The sequence below is a fragment of the Plodia interpunctella genome, chromosome 6 (genome assembly GCF_027563975.2).
Source record: "Plodia interpunctella isolate USDA-ARS_2022_Savannah chromosome 6, ilPloInte3.2, whole genome shotgun sequence".
NCBI classification, from domain to species: domain Eukaryota; kingdom Metazoa; phylum Arthropoda; class Insecta; order Lepidoptera; family Pyralidae; genus Plodia; species Plodia interpunctella.
This window is the reverse complement of record NC_071299.1, coordinates 8,087,786-8,110,366: the sequence shown is the minus strand read 5'-3', so window position 1 is coordinate 8,110,366 and position 22,581 is coordinate 8,087,786. Positions and strand designations below refer to the sequence as shown.

The 22,581-nt window shown below is 37.7% G+C and overlaps 2 protein-coding genes across 2 annotated transcripts; one reads left to right on the top strand and one right to left on the bottom strand.

The window, feature by feature from the left end:
• Positions 1-773: 773 nt before the first annotated feature.
• Positions 774-2,908, bottom strand: LOC128670494 (zinc finger protein 555-like). The gene has a single exon (XM_053746194.1). The coding sequence runs from the start codon at positions 2,625-2,627 to the stop codon at positions 837-839; it is 1,791 nt and encodes a 596-aa protein (XP_053602169.1). The 5' UTR covers positions 2,628-2,908; the 3' UTR covers positions 774-836.
• A 327-nt stretch (positions 2,909-3,235) lies between these two features.
• Sec8 (Secretory 8) lies at positions 3,236-13,610 on the top strand. The gene is made up of 18 exons (XM_053746840.2): positions 3,236-3,435; positions 3,792-3,953; positions 4,099-4,268; positions 4,882-5,035; positions 5,569-5,692; positions 6,162-6,319; positions 6,572-6,786; positions 7,134-7,230; positions 7,927-8,092; positions 8,543-8,672; positions 9,564-9,725; positions 10,082-10,203; positions 10,591-10,775; positions 11,422-11,553; positions 12,056-12,220; positions 12,722-12,871; positions 13,124-13,315; positions 13,414-13,610. Exons 1-18 carry the CDS (start codon positions 3,379-3,381, stop codon positions 13,576-13,578), a joined length of 2,706 nt encoding a protein of 901 aa, XP_053602815.1. The 5' UTR covers positions 3,236-3,378; the 3' UTR covers positions 13,579-13,610.
• The last annotated feature ends 8,971 nt before the right edge of the window (positions 13,611-22,581 follow it).

Sequence of the window (22,581 nt, the reverse complement as noted above, 5' to 3'; positions counted from 1 at the left end):
ACATTGCCTCATTGTATATATATTCACAAACAAATGCATACATAATGAAAGGATTAATAAAGTATAAAGTAGTCTAAAATAAACGTTTTAATCGACATAGTAAAAGGCGGCAAAGCTTTTGTATACCTAACATACAGTGCTGTACTTTGGCGGAATAAATGTGCAGTAATAGTAGGTGTACGCCGTTGTACGAAGTACTTAAGTACTAAATCCATGAATGAACTATAAAAATAGACGAATCTGACATACCTAATAAATGAGTATATATATATATATATGCTAGTATATGTATAAAGACCGTGGAATTAGTTATAAACCTTCCTCAGAAATTACACTATCTAAGTATTAGTGAAAACCGCATGAAAATCCGAGCAGTAGTTTGAGATTTTCGCGAACAGACAGACGCGGTAGTGGACTTTGTTTTTTAATATGTAAGGATAACGATAAGGATGACGGTTAGTATAGTCTTAGAACAAACCACGAACAAACGATAGTACCTACTTAGCGATACTTTTGATTGTTTTTTCTTCGATCGATAGTACTTGAAACTATCGAGAGTTCCACTATAATCACTCAACATGACAAGACATCATATAGGTACAGTCAACAGCACATCAACCTACCCAAAATCATTGCAAACTCGCCGCTAATACCGCGCCACAGAGGTTAATGCAGGGTAACTTGATGTGCAACTGACTGTAGTGGACTACACTACATAGGTAGGTGTAGACAAAAAAAGTAAGTGTGGGGTGGGTCAATATTAAACTGAAATATCAATCAAAATGGCGTTATAGTTTATTCTATAAAATAATAATGTATGAAAATGAAACATTTACTTATTCAAGATCATCCTTTATATCAAAATTTTGATGCTTGGTTTTCATATGATTTTTTAAATTATTTGCTTGTGTATATGCTGCACTACACAAATTACACTTGTACTTTTTTTCACTGTCATGAGATTGCAAATGCACTCGTAAAGCCCTCATCCTAGGGTATGTTTTTCCACAATATTCACATCTAAAGTTTCTTTCTCCTGTATGTGACGTCATATGATCTTTTAATGCTGAAGGTTGGTAGAATTTTTTATCACAAATTGTACATTCATGTTTTAAAACCTTTAAGTGTGTTCTTCTATTATGCTCTCTGAGACCTTTTCTACTGTCATAAACTCTATCACAATGTTCACAGGGAAATGAACGTGTTTCACCATGAACATCAATCATATGCCTGTATCTTTTTGAATAAGAAAATAATATTTCATCACACTTATAACAAGGATACTGAGGTTTATCATGCATGTGTGTCACATGGTAGTTTCTACCATGTTTAGATTTGAATATTCTGTCACATTGATCACAAGGAAAATCTGTCTTTTCTTCATGACTTTTCAAGTGCATAGTTAATCCATGTTGGTCAAAGTAATGTGCACCACACAACTCACATATATGAGTCCCAAAATGTTCCGCCATGTGTCTCTTTAAACCATGAAAATAACCAAAACTTGTATCACATTCGACACAAGTCATTTTCCCTACTTTCAGTCTAAATTGTAAAAATTCATTATCTGAATCTGTATAAATAGTTTTTCCATGAGTGACTATATGATTTTTGAAATCTTCTATGGTTGTGATTCTGATTGGACATAATCGACAATCAATTCTAGTTATATCAATTTGTGGTGTTTTATTATCACACAAAGAATCTTCATAACCACTTGGGTCATGAGTGAGTGTGTGTTCCCTGAGTTTGTCTGGCTCAGTAAACATTTCTTTGCAGTACATACAATTAAAATCACTGAATGTGTTTAAGAAAGGACAAACAAAAGAATTTTGCACAATGGTAACTGCATTATGGAGAGTATTGACTTCTTTATCCACTGACTTTCGAACTGGCAATGGTTTTACATGAATATTTACTGATGGATCAACATTCTTCATAGTGTCTATCTTGGACCTCAGCTTTTTGATCCTCTGGAACAGTTCTGTTTTTGCCTTCATTTCATCAGCAGAAACTTTCCTGAACAATTTCTTTTTTGGAACTACTTTGACTTTTCTTCTTACCTCTTGTGGAGGTTCAGCTTTAATTTCGACAACATTGTCTACATATCCATCATCAGAACCTTTTTTCACCCTCACATGGTCGTCAGAATCTGTCCTCACCAATTTCTTTTTCACAACTACTTTAATGTTACTTCTTGCTTGTTGTGCCTGTTCTTCTTTTATTTCTACAACTTCACAATTTTCTATTTGTCCGTCATCCGGACAATGATGATCAGAATCAGGGTCTCCTTCCATTTCTTGTTTGATATCTATTGCGTCATTTAATACATTATCATCATACATCATTTTGGACTGCAACAGTTTCTCCTCACACACCAGAACTTGGTCCCTGAATGTGCATGCTTCTCGTAAACGATTCACACATGTTGCACATATCAGACAGGTAGACGACTCCATATCCAAATGGGATAGCACAAGTCCGAAACAATCCACAAACATATCAGAATAAATTTCTTTTCGGCCTAGCCACTCATATTCGACGTTCAACAAGCGACATTTCTTTATATTTCCGCAGCAACGGCATAAACCTGAATCCACAACTGGTTTATTTTTGTTAGCACTCATGTTCTTAGTGTAATGTTTACAAATGAAGATATTTTATTCTACTCAGTCATGGTTGTAATCGATGTCAATCATTGACATTGTAAAACGAATTCTTATAAAATTATTGATGTAATAGTTTTATTGTAACCACGTATGCTATTACTTTATTAAATGTTGTTGCAGTAATGTAGCGATTACAGGAATAATAATCCCTTTGATAATCCAATACAAATATTGAATCCAATACCCAGGTACCTGACCAAAATAAATAATTATTGAAATTCGAATGACATAACCATGATATGACAGCTAGCTTGTCTATGGTTTTAATTCGGAAATTATTGTGTATACCGCGCGCGGGGCCTCTATGCTGTGTTCATTCAATAATACCAAAACTTTAGATTTCATCGATTGAATGATGAATATTTTTTGAATTCCAATCATATATTTAGAAAGGGCTCCGCGCGCAGTATGCCAATGTCTTTTTTATAAAGCGTTGAGGAGTTCCCACGTCTGAAGCCGTTCCTGGGTGTGAACTTGACGATGGTAGGTTTATGCCAGCCAAAATGTTTATTGGGAGTGTTATCTTTCCTGTCCTGACTTTGACATACATTTGTCATACAGTGGTTCATTGCTTGTCAGAATTTCAGAAAATTTTGGTTTTGTTTGTAGACTTTGTGGGCGGTCGGATAATAGAAATTTATTTAGAAAATAATCATTAGTTCTCCTAAATACATAAAGAGAACCTCTAATAATTATTGTGAAAAGGATAATGTCGTCTCCGCCTCCCACAAAGCCCCCTAGGGGTGTGAAGCAAGGAAAGGAAACGGTATACATTCATGATGGAATTAACTCATATTGACGAAATTTGCTAACTTCCCACTAAGCTTCTGAGTTAACTCCTAATAATAATTGTGCTAAAAGCCTTTTATCCTTGAGGACCACAAATGGAATTAAAGCTATAATAAATAAATAAATAATAATTGTGCTGTATCCTTCATCCAGATTTATTTATGTTGTGTGATTTGTCCGGTTTATATAAAATTTTAAATCCTCTTGCTAGAATAATTAAGGCACAGGCACCGCATATCAATACAATCATGTTATTTAGCCAGAATTATATTTTTATTTGAACTTACCACAATAGTTTGTTGAATTGTCTCTATAGTTTTTTTTATTGTCTAGAGTGGCCTGCTTATGTCAGTGATTCGCACCCTGTCAGCAAGTGAAACAAATGAACAGCGTGAAAAAGAAAGGGCCAAGCTAGAGAAAGAGTACAAGAAAAGTGATGCCCGGCTGGATGAGTTAGTTGCTATACACGCTCAGGAAATAATGGAGGTCATGCAAGTAAGTACACTTATCCGAAAATATGTTGGAAACTGTATCCAAAAATGAGCTAGAGAAAAAGAGAGATTACCACTTGAGCTAGAGATTTCCACTTGCCATGATCCTGACAAATCACACAACATAAATAAATAACTTATTTTTCCAGAAATTTAGCAGTGTTGGTGCGGCATTGACTGTTTGGGGCCAGCACTGTGATGCTGCGGTAGCCAGATTAGCGGCATGCCGAGGACTCCTGCGGTTGAGAAGAGACGACCTTCGCCGTCTGTGGGCGGACGCTAGAACACATCATTATGCACTCCAAATGTTGACGGATATGTAAGTATTAAATATCTGTTTTAATACCAAGTAATCGCACCTAGCACTTCTAGCCGGTTATTACTACACAAAAAGCCAAATGTAGCTTATAGTAATGAATAGTTAAAGATATGCAACAAAACCATACACAAAGGATATGTACTATATAATTATAATAATAATGTGTGTGTTGTATAAAATCTGAATCAATATAAAACTTTATATAACTATTAATTAATAACTATTAATTGATATCAGTGATGTGACTTTTTATAGAGAAATATCTAGAAACTTTCAATGCTGCTTGATATAGACACAGCTGCTGAAGCTACGTGTCTGTTACTCAATAAATAAATAATTAATACTCCATTTGTATGTGATAGTATTGTATTAGAATTGTATTAGGCAACAAAGATTCAAATATTTGAAATTTGAAGATTTATTTTTTCGTTAGTTCATTAGTTTTCTTTTCTGATTCTAGGCATATGGTAACATGTTAAAACTATTATACATGGTCATATTGATATACAAATGTGGCATTAGTAGAATTTGAACCTGGGACTTTTTCATTATGGCTGGGCATCTCAACCGTTGAACCACCACGATTTCAGTTTTATTTATTTTCAATTCATAGCGAGCATGTGGTGGTGTCAGAAAGGGAAACCCGCGAGCTCATATCCTCCGGCCGCGTGTTGGCGGCCGCGCACACATTGCGAGAGGCGTTAGACACTGCCGACACTACGCTATCGCATGTCGACGCTCTCAACACCACACGTCAACATTTGCAGGTAACGTATTTTATAACTAGCAAAAAATCGGATTGTAGCGAGTTAGTGGTAGTATCAGAAAGAGAGAGCCTGCAAACTGATCTGCGATCTGTTGACGGCCGCGCACACCTTGCGAGAAGTGTTGTATCAGTGAACATGATCTCAAGTGTATTGTCCTTTGAGTGGTTTTGCATTCATTGGTTCACATAAAGCCGTTCTATTTATTTCATTAACTATCGACCCGCCCCGGCTTCGTACGGGCCAATTTCGCACAATATTATAATCCAATCTTAACCACTGGATTACCACCGCTTCAACACACTGTAATGCCGGCTACACACTATTGCGGTGCAGTTTGCCGACCTTTGCAGATTCGGCATACGAGTACATTACTGGTTTTTAATTTCGGGAAATAAAAGCTCTCATACAAACTACGCAATGTTCATGCCTTCGCGTCGGCATTTATCTTAGTTTGGCGATGTGTGTAGCCGGCATAACACTAGATTAACATAAATTTGGTAGGTAGCTGAAACTGCTTTATATTTATTTGTCAGGGTAAGAAATGTGAGTTGGTGGAAGTGATAGTTCGTCGACTGAGCGAGGCTGTGTACCGCGACGACCGCGCTCCGTTGTCCCGACGGCTGTCCGCTCGCCGACGCACTGCGCTTTTGTTGGCCGGTATGTATAGCGTCGTTGTTATCTTGCATTATTTTCTCCCTTTGTTTGCTCCTTAACTACTGAACCGATTGACTAGAAAACTATACAAATGTATGTCTGTGACCCAAATATGCACAAGTAACAGTTAATAAATAAATTTTATTTTGAGGCAACTTTTAGGGGTAAAAATATATCGTCTGAAATATGAATTCAAAGGGCTTGATTTGACGATCACAAATATATATTTTTGCGCCAATGAATTTGGGATGCTGCGCTCTAAATCCTTTAGGCCTCAGTAAACTATTAATTAATCTAGAAAGTAAAGAAATAAATGAAAGAGCTATGTCCTCTTATCTATGGTAGCAACACTGAGTGTTAATCAACCAATCTTGGTCATTCTATTTGGTATTGCAATTGCAAAAAATGTAGTTTGCTAAAAAATAGTTTTCTTCACTTTTTAGACAGACTGTACTTGGTTAAAGTATTTCAGAACTGACAAAAAGCGAGGAGGTGACGGACGCGTATCTACAAGACATAACGCCGGAATATGAGGCGTCCCTGTCAGAAGAGGACAAAACATTTGAGAGCACTGTCATGATATCTTTGGAGGCGCTTGGAATACTAGACCAGCTGAAAGAAGCGACTGAGGTATATATATTTTTAAGATAAAAGCAGGATGTCTTTAGTTTGTATTGAATGCCTTTCATTAAATAGTACTTACATAATGAAGTGAAAATGTATGTGGATGTTGTGTCTTTTTGTATGGCAACACTGGCTGTTACGTATATATTTAATATTTCGTTTCTCATGGTTTCTCTTCAATATTATTTATTAAGAAATGCAATTAAGATCTCCCTCGCGATTTTTTGAGGAAGAATAGATAAAATAATTCTTTTACAGAAATTCAAAGTGCAAATTCAAACGGAGCTACTAGAAGTCATAGAGTCAGTGTCCCGTCGGATCATAGACGAAGGTGACGTGGAAGCTGACGTGGAGTGTGAAGAGGACGAAGAAATACAAGATGGTGATTGTGTGACAGAGACGGGGCGACCGCTGGCGAGGTTGGTGACGTCACTGGGGGAGGAGTTTAGAGCTTGTGCGGCGAGAAACAGAAGGTGTGTATGAGTATACGTTGCTCATACGACATAAAACTGTCCAAACTCATTTAACCTAAAAATATTTTTTGAAAATATTTAACCTATACATACGTGGCATGAAACTTGGTAGTAGAAAACCTTTTGACATTATTAATTTTAATAGGTATCTCAAAAGTCTTTTTAATACCTAAAAATATCACTGGTTCGCGAGTTTTAAAATCAAAGTCCAAATTAATTATTTAGGTCCCAACCGATTCGTAGTCCCTTGATAGATGATTTTAAGAAGATAATGACATGTTTCATAATAGATGATAATAACGAAAAAAGTACGATTAGTATCAATTGCTGATAAATTCCCATTGCAGGCTTCTCCAATTATGGCGAGCCGCATTACAACGTTATCGCATTTCCGATTCGTGTCTGCACACGGAGCAACATTATTGGAGCGCCGTACAACAAGTCGTAAGTATAGCACTTCTAGGATGTTCCATTATCATTATCATATCGAGTGTGTTATTGCTAACACTGGTGTCAGATTTTATTCAAGTCGCCTAATGGGATCTTACATGATTTTTCTACATATATTCCCTAATACCTGTATACCTAAATATAACTACCTATATACCTAATTTCGACTACCTAACCCGCCATCTAGTGGCAGGTAGTCGGATACACACTAGTGAACTAAACTGTCCACCTATGTGCAGGTGAAGATCACACATCGTGAGGATGTTACAATACATATATACAGTAGGAATTGGTAAGATACGATACCTTTATGTGAAGTTTCAAGTTGATATATATATAAACTTTTAAAAACTAGACATCAGTCGCGTCCACAAACACAAAACAAATACAAAAGTTCCTTACAAGCTTTTTAGCAGTACCTATTAATATTAACTTAAAACGTATTTACCCAAGGTATGATAACTTACCACTTCGTATGTATATTATATGTATACAGGTATTTTATAACACCATGTGTAAATGGACAAATAGATTATCACGGACATCAAAGGTCCGTGATAATCATAATGTAAGGACCTAAATACCTACAGAGGATGTTTCCAAGCTTATTTTTCAATGCACGCCATCTTTCGATGTTGTAGAAATTAACTTTGACACTCAGATCAACTCCAAACAGTTCCTCATTTTCAGTTCCAATTGTTGCTGACGGAATATTTGGAGATTGAAAGCGTGACCCTCGCGGCTCAGAGGTCGAGTGGGGCCGTGGCTGAACCGGTGACCGCTGAACTTCGAATAGCGGACTATTTTGCTAAGAAACGACCACAACGGAGGAGGACTAAGCTGTTCAAGTTAACTAGTACGTGTAAAAAGAAGACTTTTTTTCTTAATTCTCATCTCCTTTCCTACTTTTATTACACTAATGACCAAATAAAGGACAGATCCCCCGGAAAAGTAGCGATGAATGGTAGAATTATTGTCGAAATTAGGTCAAAACCGCATACTCATATTCAGGTACGAGGTAATTAACCTAATCTGAAACCAACTGGGACCATTTAACCAACTGGGACATAAGCAACATATACATTCAGTAAAAGGGCGTAAACACCAAATTATAGTTGTGTAGAATTCTAACGCATGCATGTATACGCACGTGTACACGTGCATTAAATTCCATACCAATTTGCTTGCAAATTGCACGTGCAATAGATATACGTTCAGTGTACACACATGCAGACCTTATAGGTATAGACGTCGCGCATATCAGCCGGAAATGTGTTCCACAAACCTTGTAAATTTGACATTGCAGCGGTGCCGGCGCTGTGCACTCGCGCCATTGGCCCCACTCGCGCGGCGGTGTGTCGCCCCGACCCCGCTCACCTGCACGCAGTGTTGCCGGCGCTGCACGCCCTTTGCGCTCACATTGAGCCGCTCACTGGGTGAGTCCATACCGTGGTCCGCGACCTATGCTGAGCGAAGGCCATTTTGGTGCATAATTGTGTAAATTTTATGTAATTTTAATTATGACATTAATGTTGCCAAATAATCAATTTTTCTTTCTTTCTTTCAACAACTAAGACGAACCGGCATACTATATGATCTCTAACACAACTTTATATAACTTGTGTGACGATATGAGGCAACACGCTCCGCCGGCAGTCGGTCAGAAAATGAATCAAGTCCCGCCCATTTTCGCCACGCCTTTGCACCTCTGATTATAACAATGTAGCGGCTCGTGTACCAGGTCCTCTTCAGGTGGATATAAACCACAGACCCGCGACAAAGATCTCTCTATTAATTACTAGGCAGTTAATATATAATCTCAAGGCCACCAGGCCTTGAGATTAAATATTAACTGCCTAGTAATTAGAAAACTATGTGAAGTTAGTGATCCCATTTAATGATGGTACATGTATTTTTCATTGATTCTTCATACTAAAATAATAGTGATATCTAATGAAATCTCATCTATCTCCGTGGTTTTCTCTACACCTTAGTAATTAGATTCGAATTATGAACTTCTTAAGCGTTTGGAAAATCATAGCTCTGACGTACGGTGGTGCGGGACATATTATGAAGCGCTTACGTACACATACTAGACACTATCGCTGAATTCGGACAGATGACAACGCGAATGCATAAAACATTGCGTAGTTTGTATGAGTGCGTTATTTATTTGTATGCCAAATCTGCCAAGTTTTGCGAATTAGTCCGCGATAGTGTAGAGCCGGCATTTAATAAAGGCAATTAGGTATGATTTTTAAAAAATGTATTATGTATTAATACATAGGTATTGCCAACAACTGTTAAAATAAATATTGTTATTACAGAGGCGGCGAATGTTCACTCCGCGCTTTCATAACGGACTATGTACGTTGGGGTGAAAGTTCCCGCTTGGCCACCACCGCACGGAATATCATCGACGAAGCTATGAGGGCATCTAGCGCTTGGCGGGAGCGACAGCCGCCACTGGTCGTGCGAGTGAAGCCGGGGTAAACTAGCTATAATAATAGTATTTTTTTAATTATATACTTTTTAAATATATTTATGTATTATATAAGTATGTTGTCCCACTGCTGGGAAAAAGCCTCTTCTTTCTGTTTCCAATTATCACTCGCCAGTTGTTGCCCTCTTCTTTCGAAGGCCGACAGTTCGTCAGACCATCGCATGTTCGGCTTGCCTTGCGATCTTTTGCCGTTTGAATGTCTATTATTATATTATATATGTTTAAGAGGCTATAGACTAGATCTCGTTCCAAGCCGTTCATTCGTAATCTCTTTCTTTTTTTATTCGTAATCTTCGTTTTACGAGTAGATTCTCACCTTTTATGTACAAACTCCAACGACAGAGAACGACATCGCATGATATTCACGTGTTGCGGTGAGAGCTGGCGCGCGGTGGCGGACGCGGCGCTGGCGGCGGCGCGCTGCGGCGCGTGCGGCGGGGCGGACGCACTACGGGCTACCACTAGTGAGTCTACTCTCTCTCTCTCTCTCTATCTGTCATACTTGCGTTCACTCTCTATTATACTTGCGCGCTCTCTCTCTCATACTTGCATTCACTCTCTCTCTCTCATACTTACATTCACTCTCTCTCTCTATCGCTCTCATACTTGCGATCTCTCTCTCTCTCTCTCTCTCTCTCTCTCTCTCTCACTTGCGTTCTCTCTCTATCTTTCATAATTGCGTTTACTATCTTTATCTCTCTCTCATATTTGCGTGTTCACGGTTACGTTAGCTTTGTAGTTGTTTATAGCTTTATAACAAACAGGAGATAGTATAGTTTTATATTATAACCGACCTATACCCCGCATAATGCAGCCGTTGACGGACTGATAATAATATGTTCCCCTACTAGGCGCACTAGCGGCGCTAGCGACGCAATGCCGCGCCGCACACGCGCGCCTCTCCCCCGCGCACCCGCCGCACCCGTCGCGCGCGGCGCGCTGGCTGGCGGACGACGACATCGTGCGCTTCCTGCAGTCGCTGCCCAACTGGCGGGTGGCTGTGGCGCATAGCTCTACTACGAGACACGACACGCAGGTCTGAACACTAATCACGAGGGGCGCAGGGGTCGAGGTAGACCACGAACAAGATGGCGGGATGATTTAGACAGGTCTCGACGTGGTTGGCAACAAATGGCTCAGGATAGTGACTGTGTTACTCTTTCACGGAAAATCTACTGGACCGATTGAACACGTACATTTGTACAAATTTGGTACACGAGTAGAATATAATCTGGAATAACACATAGGGTACTTTTTATCCCGAAATTCCGGGAGCGAAGCCTTATAGGCGAAGCCTATTAAACGCTTAGGCGAAGCCTTAAGCGAAGTATTATAAATGCGAAAGTAAGTATGTTTGTTTGTTACCTCTTCATGCTCAAACAGTCTTCTTGGAATTTGGCATAGATGTAGTTTATATATGAAGAGGGACATAGGGTATTTTTCGTCCCGGAAAATTAACGCGGGCGAAACTGCGGGCAACAGCTAGTGTTCAATACGATTCCTTATCACAGTCACACATTGTTATGGAAACTAAATCCACTTGTAAAATTTAAAATATATTGAGCCAGCGGTATATAACTTGCAAGATTTATTTACAGACAGATGGGAAGTAAAATATTTACAATCTTGTAAAAATAATATTTAAATAATTTTTTTAAACAAGTTTCACATCAATTTGACAGGAACTACGTGAAGCATACGAGCGCGAGGCGGAAACACTAGTGTCAACATTAGGTGACGGCGCGGTAACTAAGAGAGAAGTGATAACTGATGTCAACGCGTTGGCTGACTTGGCCTTACTGTGCGAGACCATGGTAACTATGACTTCTTCATTCGAAATCCCGACGTATATTAAATCATTGTTGCCGACGCCGATCTGGTACAGTCAACAGAACATCAACCTACCCAAATTCATTGCAAACTCGCCGCTATTACCTCGCTATAGAGGTTCATGCGGGATAATTTGATGTGCTGTTGTCTGTACTTTACACGTCGACATTTTAGCCGCAATAAAAAGTCAGTTCGCATCTAACTAAACTATCAGCCGATCGGCATGTACTACATGTAACAGGACATTAAGTCTGCATTAATCTCTATGGCGCGGTAAAAGCGACGAGTTTGTAATTAATTTGGGTAGCATGATGTGCTTTTAACCGTACTATTAAATATTTTTGAATTTTACTTATAATTTTACTTACATTATATTTTGAACCATTTTTATAATGATTTTTGTGTAGATTCAATAGTTGAAAGTGTTGCCGTTTAGATGATGACGTTTTACAATAAGAATAAGAACTAAATTATATATTTTTTTAGGATTGGTTATGTTCTAACATAAGATCCCTGCCGAGTTTACTCAGCGCTACTCCGAGCGGCGCCACTTCCATCAAGCTAAGCGATAAATTCCTCAATGACATTACATCGGCGGCTATGATATTTGAGGAGATATCGCAGAAGTGTCTGCTATTCTTGCATTTAGAGGTAGGTTCTATTACCACTAACGTAAGGTCGCTTTTTGCTTCTATAAATCTCATTTTAGGTTTTCTCCACCACTGGTATTAGCACTGTGTCCAATAGATTTTTTCGGATTGGGTGGCTGGTGTTAAGGCAAAATTAATAATTTAGAACTACATCCCTAGCCTGATGCAGTCGTAAAAAAATATCGGGCGAACGCCACTTTAAAATTTTGACAAAAGTAACAACTCGCACTACAAAATTTTTCAAAAAGGTACAACTCTCCTATTAGCGAGTTTTTAAGAAAGCTAGATGTCTCCTTTTTCAGGTAAAAAATCGTTTGTCAATTTCTTTTATATTTTATGTTATGACTTTTTCCCATTATCACATATAAATATTTACGTGCCGTACTCCTGACGGAAAATGCGCGGTCATACAAAAAAATATTATCCATAACAACTATTTGTACAATATTTGAGAATGTATTTTCAACACAAATTTTCCACGACTTGATGATTTTTGTGACAGATGCGCATCCAATGCGTATACTACCTCGGGCAAGAGGAACGCGAGGCCGGCGCGGCCGCGGCGCACGACGGCGACGCGGCCAGACTTGCGCATGCGCTGCTCGCCTTCCACGAGCGCGCGGCCGCTGTGCTCAGGCCCGCCACTAGAGCCGTGAGTATCACTTGGAGTAGTACGTACTCAAATTTGTGTGTTGTTCTGGAAGTTAGTTAAATGGCATATAAAAAAATTAAATAAAATTTATTAGTCAAAATACGGGTCACTTATGTACAATAACACGTGAGTGACCCGTCGATCGATATCGATAATCAACGACGGAAAAGTCGACTATAGTTTCAGTCTAGTAGTACCTTTTTCGAGTGCGACTCGCCCGCGCATTTGATCAATATAAAGTTTTATTTCCAGTACATTTTCGGTGGCGTTGGTGAGATGATGTCGGCGGCCGTAGTCTGGCGGTGGCAGGGAGAAGGCAATGACGGCGCCGCGACCAGCGCCCGATTGGCAACTCTAAGACATTGCCTCGCCGCTCTACAATTACCCCACGATGGGTTACACAGGGCTCACACCTATTTACATCTATTGACTTGTACTCCAGAGGTGAATATACATTAAATTGAATGTTATTAAACAAACCAAACAGTATAATATTTTATCAGAGTGTGGGATACAGGCTCTAACACCTGTTGTTTTTACAGGAAATAATAACATCGATACGCGAGAAGGGTGCCCAGTTTTCGGAGCTGCAATACTTGAATGCGTTCAAAGTGATCGGTACCCAACAGGGGTTGTCGTCAGCGGATATGCGCAAACTACAGAATCAATTGTCAACAGCTTTGGGACACGTCGGTGTCACTGTCTAATGGGGGCTGACGCAAGAGAGGGACGCTAGAGGTGCTGGTGTAGTGAAGGTTCATTTTCATAGAAAATTTTACGTATCTGTTATGCGCATACGCAGGTTTTTTTAAAGACTGAGCCAACGCGCACTCTGTCGCCACCATTTATCAGTTTCTTTTAGTTCATGTTGGAAACAATAAAAAGTATTATTATTATAATATTACTAAAAAAACTGTGACCACCATAATCATTATTGTAAATTGGGACTACATTAATGAGAAACTAAATACTATCTAACAAAATATAAATACTACATAACAATATATTTAACTAATGTAGTATAATCTCATGTAACTTTTGCTACTAAGTAAATTGATAAAAATGTAATGGTGGCGCTAGTGAGCACCCTAAATGTCAGGCATAGTAATAACAACGCATGCGCCGTGGCGCCAACCAATAAGCGAAAAAACGTAGTCCCCGTTGTGGATAATAATTAGCGATTGTATTATTTCATATAAAATTATACACTTCAATAAAGTTATGATGTTTGACATTATGTACATGTGTAGGTATTTATATGTAAGAAGAAATTATTATAATTTATTTACTTTAGAACTTATTTTATGTGTTTATCAAAAATCAATAAATATTATTTTATATTTCGAAATGTTTTTTATATATCTGTAATCTTTTATTTAAGCAATAAAAGGCACTTCAACCACGGAAATAAATTACAGAATTTCCACTATGGCTCCTTCATCTCAGATGGTACCTAAAAGTATAGAAGATATGTTCGCAGAATTCTGAATAACAGTCTGACCTAATCAGTTCCTTAACTTTTGGCTTAGATTCTTTTGGGTAGGGAATTCTGAAAATTATAAACAAACAAGCACACGGCGTCACATTTTCTCTGGGGTCCGACCGACCTTCATCATGCTTTATCTTGTGTCCTTGGAATCACCTGGGCGCGTATGAATTATGTATGTGTTGTTTCGCATAAATAGGGTCGAAACCATTTCGAAACCTATCCATATCTTTCAGTTTCCGTCTTTGTATACGCAACAATTTATGAAGAAATTCCAAGATTCAATTTTCACGTGACGAAAATCAGTCCAGACAAGCCATATTTATTAGGATTCAAACTTACGCCTATTAGACATAAAATCGGCTATTAGGTGGTTCGCAGAGCGTTTCGACCGCTGCGGTCGCGATGTCATTACAATTTTTCAAATTTTAACAAAGACAAGAATGAGTTTTACTATATGACTTTGCATCCATTACTCTGTACTGTAGTAATGTCAATTTTATGAATGATTGATTTTGGAAATGATTCCTTCCTCAAGAAAATTGACGGATTGTAATGACCGCGTAGCCGCATAGCGGTCGAAGCGTTCTGCGAACCACCCTTTAAGAGATTAATTCTCATTGCCCACAAATTTTAAGCTTGATCTAATTACATAAATAGTTACAAAATCTTTGAGAGTACTTATATAAAACTGTAAAAACATGAGATTATAGCCAGTATAATACCTACTTGAAATCATGTTACTAATGGTAAGTTTAATTTATTACTTCCCTATTTGGAACTCGAACACCAAGCGTAGGTAAGCAAGAGCGCTTATCTCTTGGGAATCACATGAATTATGTGACTATGCTAACGTGTCGGCCAAGTTGGTTCCTGCCCCAATACTCTACAAGGGAATTAGTAGGTACAGTGTGTCTGTGCTGTAGCTAGCTATAACGTCTGTGTTTGATGTTAACCACAGTCAAATTATCGTAGTCTATCTATTATTTTCATTGTATATGTTTTATGCTCAAAATAAATTATTTCTATTTATTTTTAACTAGATTTTTCCGCGTTTATTTCCTGAATCCGCTTATAACTTATTTTTATCGATATCTGGGGATCTAAGCTAATGTTGAAAATGTATTCTGTACCTAATGGTAGGTTAAGTTTGGTTAACTAGATAAATAAATGTGCTTGCTTGTCTGTTGACTTGGAATTTTTCACGTCGCTTCAGTTTACATGCCCATTACCTGATGGAACACCCAAGATCGGCTCCCAACGGTTACGACAACTAAACGGTTGAATAAATATCACGGACATGATTTCCACGCGTTGAATGCAACGAGATCTCTTTGACAATAATAATGCTTTTGGCTAAAATGTATTTAACTTGTTTTTAAGTTGATCGACATCTACGGTTAAACAGTCCTATATGAACTCATGACCAAGATGAGACCATAGAATTTATTTCCCTGCTGACAACAAACCACATGAATTATGCTTGACCTGTGCCGAGGACAGTCGCTTCCGGGCAGTAAACTGTCGTTGTGTCTGTATACACCAGCTATTTATCACCTAGTCCAGGTAACTCAAGATTTATATGATAATACCCCTGGACTAAATTCCCGTAGGAGTTTCAGCACATTTGACCTTATAGATAGCATTTAGCACACCTATAAAATATCCATCCTAAATTGTACGTTACTGGTTTCAATATAAGTGAATACTTGGTATTCTAAAAACAAATATTTAAAAAAAAAATCAAATTAAGCTTACCCAAGTATAAGTCAATTATTTCATAAAGCCTGATAAAAACATTGATTCTCGTCTTTATTATTTAAAAAATATAATGACAGCGCAGCGGTGTCGAAACGCTCTGGAACGACCCTACTATAGGCACAAATGTTCACCTGGAAAATATGTAGATGTGTACTCATGTGAACATTGTGAATATGGTTTGACTAATAGGTTACCGCCGACCTTGCGAAGTGGAGACGAAAAAGTAGTAAATCGGATCTTGGGCTCCATCGCTCAACGGCTAAGGAAGAAACCCGGTATAAGCTCAGATGAGAAAGAACGAAAGTGAACATAAAGAAAACAAAAAAAATCGAATCAATTCAGCCATAGGGACCCATGTCACCAACAACATTAAAAGAATAACATTTACTTATTGATCGTAAATAAAAGCTAATAAGTACCTATAGGTATATGTAGATAGAATGTCCTTTTATCTCGAGTAGGGTTCACTATCACATTCCAATAAAAATATATTGAAAAGGGTTATTGGGTGTTTTGTTTGCAACAGTGACATATGTCGGGATAAAGGCATTATTTCGGCTCCACAGAAACTATATATCTTTCTGTGGGAAGCTAATAAGTAGGTACTTAGTAGACAAATTTAATAGCCACATATTATGTAAGTTACGTAACTTTATATGTAGTTACTAGCTGCCTTTTCCGGTTGTTGCCAGTTTATTCGGAGCTATGACGCCCCAAAGTCCTGAGTTAGCGTAAAAGTATTGCCATCACATTTGGAAAATTTGGCTATGATTTTATAACGGGCCGCCCGCCTTACGTCAACCCTCTTTGGGAATGCTAGCGTTTCAGCTGTTAGCTTTATGTCCCTTAGTCGCCTCGTACGACATCCACGGTAACAACCTACGGAGCCCTATTCTAGGGCGGAACCACACATTCAACCCCATTCACGAAATACTATTTTGGAGTAAAAGTTATGGGCAACAAAAACAAGATATGATTCAATTTCATTACCTTAACAATAAAAAGACAAATAAAGGATCTAAAAGAAAATATTTAATTTTGTAATATACAATTTATTGCTTTCAGCCTTTAAGGTATGTACCTACATAAATACAAACAATTTAAGAACGGAAGAGAGACGAGACTTTCAACGAAAGATATTGCTTAATAAAAGTTTATAATGTTTATGCAACCGTATTTACCTGAAATATTTATCTAATTATAAAATTTTCGCCCCAGTTTTGAGGCGAAAAATGTTTTACCTATCTAAATTGTTGTAAGCTGTTCACGAGGTCGCATCGAAAACGATTAACAAATTATGCATTAACATTTTCCCCTGCAATTGCAATGGCAACATTTACCATAATTTATCACGATCCTCTCCCAGATTTGTCAAGCAAGTTGAGGTGCGTTTACACCAAACGAACAAACGCTTGTAATTGTGCCTATTACCCTAATCTGGATAAAATGAGCATTCGCCCGTTTGTTATAAAGGCATCTTTATACGAACGCTCTCGTCTCAACATTATATACTTCATTTCCCAGCGGCTCTATCTCGGCTTTCCAGAAAAGACACATGCATAAAATGCATAAAACCATTGTTTGCATAAAATAATTTGACGGTCGGGTAAACCGACGGGAAAAAGGAATGAGTTAGTAGTGTCGGAAAGTTTCAATATAGTTTTTGAAAAAACTTGGACCGTTTAATTATAATTGACTTTTGTATGAAAGTGGAATTAGTTTCTGTAGACATCATTTTCATTTTTATAAATAAAAATTCTATTAATTGATGAATGAATATTACTATAATTTACTTGATGTGACATGAAAACGCGATAGACAAAATATACCTAGTGCCGTTGACAAATTAACGAAATACATTTATAAAATTGGGCTAACCTTATCGATTATACACGGTGCGAGATCGGCCTCTAATGTAGATACTAAAATATGTAGATATGATCACTAATTTGCCTTTATACTTAGCAGTTTTCAAGTACCTAAATAACAGTTTACTGCAGTGCAATAAATTGCTGTACCTACACAAAACTTTAACCCGAATGGGAATGTAGAACGAGTTAATTCGCTCGAAGTAACTTGTGACAGTAATAACTAGTTGTTCTTAATTGTTCTTAATTTAGGTCACCTTTGGGAGCGCGGGACTGTCGGAACTACCGCGACGGATCTACCGCGGAAGGAAGCATAGCTCCATTCGTGAGCTACTCTAGTCGAGATGACGCCGCGTCGCGGTGCATTTTTGAGGAGGATACAAACGCATAGAACACAGGTAGGTATCTCTTCATAGTCGTATTCCCGTTGCTGAGGGTCGTGGTCATTACGTGGAATTAAACATACAACAACTTTCTTGGCATTAGTAATGGAGTTTGCATAATCAACCAACCAGTGTGTAGGTTTCCTCACGATGTTTTCCTTCACCGGAAGCAAGTGGTGGACGATGGAAACTACTATACATGAGTCAGATTGGTATACAGAGTCATGTGGCACAAATGGATTCGAACCTGGGACCTTTTGATCCACAGTCTTAACCATTACACCACCACCGCTTAAGGTAAGGTATAGCTATATAATATTACTTTTATCTATGGTATAGCTCGTGTTCGAATCTTGAAAACTTTTTTCCGGTTTCAAATCTAATAAATATATAGGCAAGATATTGTCTGAATTAAAATGGAAAATGGAGAGTGAATAAAATCATATTTAAATTTGGCTGCAAACAAACGTGATGAGTTATTTCTACAACATTATTATTTTATGCGTGGCGTACCACGTGCATCGTCTTATTACGAAATGAACCTGTCATGTCATACGTCTCTTTATACTGAGACGACAACTCCATCTTACTCGCTCGTCTTAAAATCGTAAATTAATCATAACTAGCTTTTGCCAGCGGCTTTGCTCACATTAATATCGTTCCCTATTCCCATTCAAAATTCGTTTCTGATTCTCGTTTATCTTCTTTAGTGCATAACTTTGGATAAAACCTCTAGTAATAATTGTGTGAGATGAATAAAGATATATATTATTATTATTGTTATAACTTCAAGTTTTTATAATCCATCGATTTTTCAGTATCAGCATACAAATTTTCTAACCCGTTCCTTGTCTAATGATTTCAAAAGAAGAGAGAGAACATCTGTCTAAATAACCACACTAGGTATATTTACAATTACTTGTGAATATCTTGCGGTATTCGCTTGAGGACAGTCGACAGGGTGGCATTCAGTAAACGCGCATAATATGCGACCCTGGGCTCCGCCCGAGTTTACATACCTTCTGAATACTGCCGCTTGAATATTTCACTCAACAAGTCCGTCCCTGTTGTCTCACGTGCTCACACAGCGACGGAAGTGCTTCCTTGCTTCAAAATTAATCTCGGCTTCAGTTGAATTCTAGCTCTGCTTTATATTTCGAATATATGCCTTATTTCAAGTAGATATAGCACACATTTAACTCGGCGGAAGTGTAAGGTTTTGTCTTATTTTTATTGTCCGATCTTTTCGAACATTCGGCTGTGATTTTACAATCAGCCGCCTGCCTGTTGTCAACCCTCCTTGGGAATAATATTGTTGCCTATCGTTGTTGCCTATCGGCTGCATGGTGTGTGTGTCCCTAACTCGTACTCTCGACTCGTACGACGAGAGGATATGGAGTGGTCCTATTCTAGGTCGGAACCACATTCCACATTATTTCATCATAATTTCATATCAAAATCATCATCGTTCATCAAAAATGACACCGGACAATAACTGGTTAATGTCGGCTCCACACTGTCGTCGAACAGTTTGCATAACTTTGGCGGATTCATTATACATTGCTGATTTTTCATTGCGGTATATAAAAGCACTCATACTAACTACGCAATGTTACGCATTCGCGTCGGTATGTATCTGAGTTTGGCGACAGTTTTGAGCTGGCATAAGGATTGCAATCACAAAACGTATTAAGACGACGTCTACAGTAAAATTATAAAACCTATACATACAGCAACTCTCAGAGGAATTACAATGGAGATACAGTGGCTAATTCCCGGAGGCATTTCCACTTAATTCTGGTTGTTGTTGGAGGTGTGAGGAGGAATTGTTTGTCCACATGCTCCGTGCGGTGCCAAATAGGATTAGAGCATGTCGACACTAGGATTTCGCTCTGGGTCTGAGCAGCGTATTGCCGCAGGCGATGAGTAGGTAACTTGCCACGTCATGACTTGTTTGCAACAACTTAGGTTCGGTTGCATCACTCAACTGTGACGTTAACTTTAACTAAAGTAGAAAAACTCGAAGTACCCTATTTTGTCTAAACGACGGCGATGCGCAGATTTAATTTAACGTCAAAGATGACTCGTGCAATTCACTTTTAGACTTTGAAGTTGCTTTACGCTTAGTAAACGTTTGGAGGCCATAACGTTTTCGCATGCATCGGCTGTTCAAACTTTGGATTTACGAAATTTCTCTTCGCTCATTGTAAGTTTGTAAACTGTATGTATGGAAATAGTTTTAATCATGTATGTAAATATATAGAAAACAATGCAATCAGTGTGTTCCTAATGCATCAATTACAATTTTACAAAAGAATGCAAGATTATTTAAAAACACTGATGCGATATCGGACAAGCAAATTTAGTAAAGCCAAAAAATCTCTAGATTATCTAGATAGATCTCTAGATTATCTAATATATCTAGATAGATAATACTTAGGTACATACTTAATCTATCTAATAATAAAAAGCATATGTATTTAATAAAATGATAATTATATTCATTTGTAATATAAAAAAATACAAGACCCGAGATTCTGGAGTGATACAATTGACAAAACAATATAAGTTTGGATAAAGAAAAATTGTTAACTTTTCAAGCAAGTAAATTGCGAATTGAGAAAGAAAGGAAATGTTTAGATGGCAGCTCATACTTGGAAATGTTTAGGGAGAATATTGAGGCCGCTTCGCTACAAGATTTAATTTAATTTTTTTTTTCGACGCCATGTTATTTTATTACTGGGTTACCTTTTTATGGAGACGCTTGCTTTTTTAGTATTTATTTACGTAACTTGGGATCTAAATTAAATACATCTCCAACAGAAAAAAATAAGACGAGTATACCTATGAGTTTGTTAAAAATAAGTTTACATGACCATTTGACCATCGTTATTATTTGCCAAGTGTAATAAGTACCTAGTACTTGTGCCTAGTTTTCATCAGTAGATCTAATAAAAATAAAAATCAATGCAATTAGTTGTCCGTGAATTATTTATTATTATTTCAAAGTTAATTTAGTGAAGGCTTAGAAAGAAAACAAGTGTCAAAAACAAGTTTTCAAGTTTTGAGTTTACCCATGTTTGCCTTGACTTTGTCTGAATCTTTTTTTATAAAATGATCGTTTTAAAATCAAAATTGACAAACTATTGTTGTCTGAACACCAGCAATTTCGAGTTGAAACAGTTTGCTGGATATCTAGTAATAAATCGCTGATAGTATGCCATTTTGTTTTCTGTTTGTGTGGTGTGCGGTGGGCGGGGGGCGAGGTAGCTCGAGGCCGAGAGCGTGGTGGACACAAATTAATGTAGCAATAAATAGACAGACATACATCAATAGACGTATGTCGGTTTATGGTAGCAAAGGCCAAAAGTAAATGGAAAAGTACCTAGACTGATCGGGAAAATAGAATTTATATTTGTTGTAATAAAGTTATAATAAATAAGTAGTAGGTAAGTAACCTTTGTATTTAATTTCCTATTTGTATGTTTCGTGTTCAAAATTTTATGTTACAAGCCTAAATCGTGTGTATTGAAATCACGTGGCCTTTCTGTGTTATAGTTAATGTATATCGGGGGTGGTTGCCATATATCGCGAGCTTTCTGTTATGGACCATTACCAGCGCATTACTGCGCTTATATGAAAATTACCTACGATACAATTTCGAAAAAGAAACGTGGAATTACCTTCTAATACGATATCGGTGGGTATTTTGTGGTGGGGTTGGGAAAGGAAATCTTGTTTGTTACGTATCAATTAAAATCCAATTAGCGGCTCTCAGTCTCCGATATTTCTAAAGACAAAGGTTCACAAATTTACCTTTTTTAACTTGACATAGGTGTAACGTATAATGAATAAGACAGTGTCTGGATAGTAACTGATTTATTATAAAAGTACCCACATGACATCTTTCCCTTTTTACAAAACTTAAGTATAACTCTATTTACTACTTATTTCTACACTCTTTGCGAGTAAGTTGAGTTGAGTATTTTCCTATAGTAGGTTCTACTTCACTAGGTGCGTCATTCCCTTCCTAGCCGGACATGTATGAACCTGATAGATCATCTAATGATGGAAGTTCATCATCAAGTTTTTTATTATCAGCACCAGAAATATTCTTAATTATGTGCGGGGGTATATTCTTAATTATATCCCACCGCTGTCACCATGTAACGTAATGAATAAGACAGTGTCAGGATAGTAACTGATTTATTA

What these genes read in the sequence shown, in the direction of transcription:
- LOC128670494 (XM_053746194.1), bottom strand. Translation starts at nt 2,627, where the DNA reads ATGAGTGCTAACAAAAATAAACCAGTTGTGGATTCAGGTTTATGCCGT.
- Sec8 (XM_053746840.2), top strand. Translation starts at nt 3,379, where the DNA reads ATGTCGTCTCCGCCTCCCACAAAGCCCCCTAGGGGTGTGAAGCAAGGA. An exon ending in CCTTACTGTGCGAGACCATG is followed by an intron (nt 11,554 to 12,055) that starts GTAACTATGACT and finishes ATATTTTTTTAG; the next exon opens with GATTGGTTATGTTCTAACAT. An exon ending in TCAGGCCCGCCACTAGAGCC is followed by an intron (nt 12,872 to 13,123) that starts GTGAGTATCACT and finishes TTTTATTTCCAG; the next exon opens with TACATTTTCGGTGGCGTTGG.